Source organism: Brugia malayi, assembly GCF_000002995.4.
Source record: "Brugia malayi strain FR3 genome assembly, contig: Bm_v4_ChrX_scaffold_001, whole genome shotgun sequence".
NCBI lineage: Eukaryota > Metazoa > Nematoda > Chromadorea > Rhabditida > Onchocercidae > Brugia > Brugia malayi.
The window spans coordinates 4,262,843-4,269,246 of NW_025062479.1; the positions used below are offsets into that span (position 1 = coordinate 4,262,843).

Below are 6,404 nucleotides of genomic sequence, written 5' to 3' on the forward strand. Positions count from 1 at the left end.
CTATGAGAAAACAATGGATGTGAGCAGAAGTGAAATAGAGTGAATGAGGCATGTCGACGGAGAAGAGGAAGAATTCAGCGAATGACTTTCCGGTGCGCCACCATCTGTAGCAGTAGCAGCATGCTCATTGACTGCTTCAGGAATCAGATTATCTTCTCCAGTTGTCCCACTTAGTGACCCTTCATGATGTACCACTGTGGCCAGTCCTGGCTCAGCTATCTCGTCAAGCTGCGGAATATTGCAGTCAAAGTCGCAAGAATGTAGCTTATCTGCATGTAGACCCTGGAAAAAACGAACATTCTTCTGATTGCAAGTCGGATGAAATCATCAAAATCTTAAAAAATGATTTCCCTTCTCCCATGACTAAATTTTATTACCAATTATATAACATGTAACCTTGAACATGTTTCTCAAGCTTTTGCACATGATTACTTGTGCACTTTCTGAATGACAAATCCCCTTCATTGCACTAATATATTCGTGCAACTTATTGTTTACTTCTTGACAAACCTGAAAGGTCGATTAAAAACTTGCGAGCAAAACTTTTCATGTCAAAATGGCACTTAAGTGAAAGATCACAATTATTTATATATTATGTTTTTTCTACATGCACCGCTTCGTTTTACTAAACTCTGCAATCTCGGACATCTATTGATCCACAAAATTCTAACTTGATCATCTGGATGTTCTAGAAACCTTTCGGATAAGTAGGTCCCAGCACTGAGTGTCATTTCACCAATTCGTTCTTCCATTAAACATTCACGATGTTCCCTTAGTATTTCCTGTCCTTCCTGTAGAAAAAATTACAAAAATCCATCTAGAAATATGTATTAAAAACTAAAATGAAAGATTAGATTCAAAAATTCGGCATGCTTGTCTAATATGGAATAAAAGTCTGTTGAAAAACAGTTTATATCCCAGAAAATAAATAAATGACTTTTTATATATGGGAAGAAGTTTTAAATGGCGGTCCACGATACTAATGTATTCTTTCCCACAAAAACAAGCCAAATCGCTCTAAGAAACACGTAATTTACCTGTGAACAAGCATATGTCAAGAGATAATAACTCTTCAAAAAGCTGCCTGAATTTTTTCGATGTATTAACAAATCGCTAACTGTGTTTGAAGCAGCAAGAATTTCACTGTGTTCGCATTCATGCTTGACTGGTCCAGCATCCTAAAAATTTCCATTGTGAACCAAAATAAAAAAGGGTAATTACAATCTAAAAATTTCTTTTCTAATAAATGTAAAACAAAATAAAATCCGGTAACGGCAATTTATTTGCCGTGCTTATTTAAAGTAACAAAAGTAGATGGCAAGCTTCTTTTCCGCCTGAAATTTTTTCACAGTAAAGTAAAGATCTACTTAAGTTTCCGCTATTCAATTTGGCGCGAATGACAAACTAATAGGCGTAATTAAAATAACACTCTCTTAAAAATGTCTTAAATTATGCCTACCGTTTAATATATGTATATGATCTAGACAAAGATCCCAGGATAATGGATACTGTATATTTCCAACTGCGAAATATCAACCTGCAGGATTCAGCTGTGGAAAAAGCAATTAATGATTTACCTTGATACATAAATCAAGCTGCCTTAAGTGCTCACATTGATTTTCATTGATCGTAACAACATTATCTTTCAGTTCATATAATGTCCATGCCCATTCATCCAAGATACTTATGAAACACTTCACCAGCGTTATATAATCGCATAACTTCAAATCGGTGATGACAGTAAATTCGTATCCCAGAAATTTCAATTTCAATCTCCACAAATCAGTGACTTTTACTTTTCTCACATTGTTTCACATTATTTTTCAGGACTTCAGAAAACGAAAATACTTAATTGTGTTAAAGTCTTCCAGAAAAAACTTCATCAGTCAATCGTATATTTAAAAATTAAAGTGTAAAATAACTAACCTGTAGTGTACCAGTGATACTGTTCAATAATAGCAGTACAGCAAATTCAAATTTCATCGAGAAAAACTCAAGTTTGCTGCAACCAGTAATAACCTCAATAATATTGGCCTAATTAAGAAACCGTTCACAAGGATTTCCACAGAATTTTTCAGAAGTTCATTTAAACTTGGCTTTGAACAAAAAATTCTTGTTGCGGCCACGATAAGCGAGAATTGATATCAAGCTTTATCTGCAACACTTTTGAATTTAGCTTGCAATTCACAATGATTATTTCACAAAAATCTTTAAGATTAACATCATCCATATAGCCAACATATACCCACGCAGTAGACCTAAAAAATTTTGGAATTCAAATTTTCAAAATCGCTTCAACGAGCAGCACTTACTAATAATAGAACATGTAAAGGATTGCATCAAATTAACTTGTAATTTTCGGAATTTCGTAAGGAAGTTTTGAATAAGAAATTTATAAAAGGAAAAATTCAACAAACTGAGTATGAGGAAGAAAACAAAGAGTTCTCATACGGAAATATCGGTCGATATCTGAGTGCAGTAGGGAAAAGATAAAGATTTGCGGTCAGTATTCTCCAGCGAAAGCAAATTTGCTCATTTCTAATAAATAACAAAAGTAGAAATAGAACCTGTCTAGCAACAAATTATTACGCATTACATAACGATATGTAATGAATTTATTGAAATTTAATCAGCAACTAAAAAAAAAATAATGCATTATGACTACTTTAATCTTAAGATGCGTTATTCTAATGCTAGCATTTTTCCCAAAAGTTCTGTCATATTAATTAAAAACTATTTTGTAATACAGAAACAAAACAATTATGTAACGGTTTTTTCCACTTTTAAAATTCGATCTATAATCAATGAAACAAAACACAATCGGCAACAAAAAATTTGTAGACTTCAGAAAGAAGAGAAGAGATGGACTGCAAGGTTGAATTTGAGTAAAAGCAGATGGCAAATATGCTGATTCGTTACGCCAAAAGTTAAGCAGTTTGTAATAGAAATGAATTGTAGAAAGTACTTATGACACACTTAGAGAAAAATATTAATGTGTTTTTTGCATGTAGTTGTGATAGATTTCGAAAAGTCACCATTAATTGAAATTCTTATTAAACCAGCCTCTTTTCTTCACATGCAGTCTAAATGGATAAAAACATCGAATGATTTAAATTACTGGCAGATGAAAATTTTAATGGAAGAAAAGTGAAAAAAAAAGAAAGGAAACGAATGGTTAGGTTGTTTCTTTTTTGGAAAAATCATTTTTTAACATTAGCTTTTAACTGCTTATAAAAAGACTTCACTTAGAAGCCCAGCGAAATTCTTCATTACTTTGAGTTTAGCAATATGTAAGAAATATTTATTACTTGAATTAAGTTTGAAGTGCTAAATTATACCTTTCCCGCACAAAAAGGAGCGAAATCTTTTAGAAGCTTATGTTTTCACCGCATAATATGGAACATAATTTTGAAGTTGTATAATGTGAGTAAGCAAGTCCTGACGATTCAGTTTCTCTCCTTTTAGGAATTTCCTGAAAAAAAAAATTTCATTCTTAAGTATTATCAATTTTGCTAAAACTGCATTGATTTTTTGCAGCAGTTCTTATAACTTCATTTAACATCGTTATCGTCACGTAACGTTTAACATACTTTTCCGTAACTAGTTTTCAAAATAAGACTAGTGGATTTCAACCCTTTTATTGATAACACCAAGAACATGTATGAAATATGTTCAATATTAAAACAAAATTTTACTGATAAGATGTAAAGGTTTTTATGGTTTAATTATACAACAAAGATTCTTGAACGATTGATTATTGTTTTTAAGAATTCCCTTTATTTATTTACTTTTTTTTTCACCTTAGTTTTGCTAGACATGTCTGCATAGCTTGCATATAAGGATAGTTTACTCTTAGTTATTTACAAACTAAGTTTTGAGAAAATAAGTATAACAACTTTAAAAATCAAGAATTAGCTTGTTAATCTGCTCCTTTCGAGGAACAATACCAGACTTTTTTTTTTAGCGAAAAGTCTTACAACAAATTACAATCAAACTATAACAAAAATGTTGAAAAACAAAAAAAAAAAAATGTGTTAAATTAACTCAAAAGTTAAATGTTTAATTAAGCAACTAGAAATAAAGGCCTTGAGGTGCAATCATAAGAACTAAAATAACGGTATATAATGTTCTGTGAACTCTATTTCTCATTATTGGAAAAGTTAACTTCATATTAAAGTGAGAGAGCCTGTCAAAGGAAGTATGAATGGCAATGTAAGGAATTCTCATTTCAATAACGTCTCTAACAATTCATAAAAAAAAATGTCAGAGAAGTGTTCACTTTGTTCTGAACTTTGATGAAAAAGCCAATGAAGACTGAAACGGAATCGACGTTGACATGCTTGTGATGCAAATAAACGAACTTATTGGCATAGGAAAAAACTTTATTGCTGTCAGAAACAACTTTATTTTGAGGAAAATCTAAAACATTACAACGAAGCATCCTAAAGATGCCAAGTGCACATACTGCGTTGAGGAAGGATATCTTGGTGTACACAGCTTTTTCCCATATATTTAGAAATTCTGAGATTGACCGATGAAAGACTTATCCATGAAAACATTTTTCACTAGCCTTTTTTTTTTTTAGGCACAAGTGTACGTCACTTTCACAACTAACTATTTTAACTCTCTAATTCAAGCTCCATCCAGCTGTAGTTTCATTTACCTACTGAAACCCTAGTGAACATCAATACTTTCTTTCCAATCTCATAACTTAAAAAAATTTTTATTCCTTTCCTGATTTATTGGAGTCAAAAAAGTAACCAAACATCATCCGATCATTACAGTTACCTTGGATGAGGTTTGCTACAAGTAAATAATAAGAACGAATTGTTTATGCCTAAACGTATGACACTGTGTAATACATGATTAGGAAACACAAATTATATCTAAAAACTGAAGAATTATTAAATGATGGAAAATGTCAGTTCTATGACAAGAAAAATCTTAGAAAAAACTAGTATCCATCTTATCATTTCATAGAATAACACTGCTATGATATAATCAGATTACAGAAATGGACCACCAGAAGCGTTGCAAAATAAACACCTGTTATATAAAAACATGGCCAAAAATGAAGTTCGTAATTTTAAGTAATTTAAAAACAACCAAAATGACATATCCATCACAAATATCACTGTAATTGAAGGGATATTACGAGATAAGCAAAAGAAAAAAGAATGGGAGCGAAAAGATCACGAAATGTGATAAAGATTTAATCCAGGGATATTGGAAGAAAATGGAAACCAGATGTCATCTAAAAAGACTGACTAAGTGACTTAAGTGCTCGGTATCTTCAAAACTGGACCTGACATATCTGACAAGTCACAACAAAATGATAACCAGAACAGTGCTTCACAGATGGTAACAGGTTGCAGGTATTGCAAGCTATATGCACTGTTGCAACCTCCTTCCATCAAGCTAACACAAGACCATATGCTGCCAAACTAGCAAAGCACAGTCTGAATTCATTTTGATTTCCAGAAAAAGTAATTAAAAAAATTTTATAAAAAAAAAAAAAAAAAACTTTGCTCTAACATTTCGAATTATGTGTTGAAAGAAGGCAAAATTTTTGTATCCTTGTTTTTAATTCAATCAATTGACTTTTAGAGCTGTACTTAAGGAGCATAGAACATGGTCTACCGTTGTTATATTAGGCGACAAAGAAAATATGAAAGAATTCACCATAATCCACCCATTATTTCTTGCTGTTATGATTAATTTAGTTTTCTTATACTCACTCAATGTTTTGCACTGTGAGCGATGCCTCGGCATGCAAAGAAATCCAAACGAAAAGAACTCCAGCAAAGGGAGATCGCTAAGCAAAAGTTTCTATTCCGCAATAAGTGCCGTGCGATATTTCGTAGGTTAATGCGATGGAGCTTACAAACAGGGAAAACTTGTGCATATTTTATAGTTTATGCTGTCACGTACAGTATACTAATTATACTACTTGTTGCTGCATCTTTCGCTATCTTTGCTTTTACTTATATTTTCTATAGCAATACTTTCTATTTTTCGAAATAAAAAAACAAAAAAAAAAAAAAAAAAAAAAAAAAAAAACAAAAACAAAAAACAAAAGTAGAAACCTGAAAACTAATAATTTAAAAGAAAAAAAATTAGCACTTCTGAAAAATAAATGCTTTTTTTTATTCTTATCAAAGAAAAAAAAAACATTGTACAGTAGAGTCATTCATATTTAGTGCTTGCTTCCTATTTTACACTACTTTGATTCAATAGCAGTAAACTTGAGTTTAATCCTCTTAAATGTGACACCAATTGAAACAAACATTTTATATAAAACACTAATGTAAGAAAAATTAGTTCTGTATAACAAAGTATACCAACAAAATATTGAGAGAATAAAATATTGCAAATACCTTATCATGTCATAACTATGATTTAGG

At 31.4% G+C, this 6,404-nt stretch overlaps 1 protein-coding gene across 2 annotated transcripts; it reads right to left on the reverse strand.

The window, feature by feature from the left end:
• On the reverse strand, window positions 1-1,983 carry Bm4373 (Uncharacterized protein; the record flags this gene model as incomplete). 2 transcript variants are annotated; one of them, XM_001899438.2, is made up of 6 exons in its annotated part: window positions 1-282; window positions 397-510; window positions 672-791; window positions 1,119-1,178; window positions 1,578-1,721; window positions 1,927-1,983. In XM_001899438.2, 6 exons carry the CDS (start codon window positions 1,981-1,983, stop codon window positions 1-3), a joined length of 777 nt encoding a protein of 258 aa, XP_001899473.1. The 2 variants fall into 2 exon arrangements, with proteins under 2 accessions (XP_001899473.1, XP_042929513.1); XM_043073579.1 differs by having other exon boundaries at window positions 1,038-1,178.
• Between the last annotated feature and the right edge of the window lie 4,421 nt (window positions 1,984-6,404).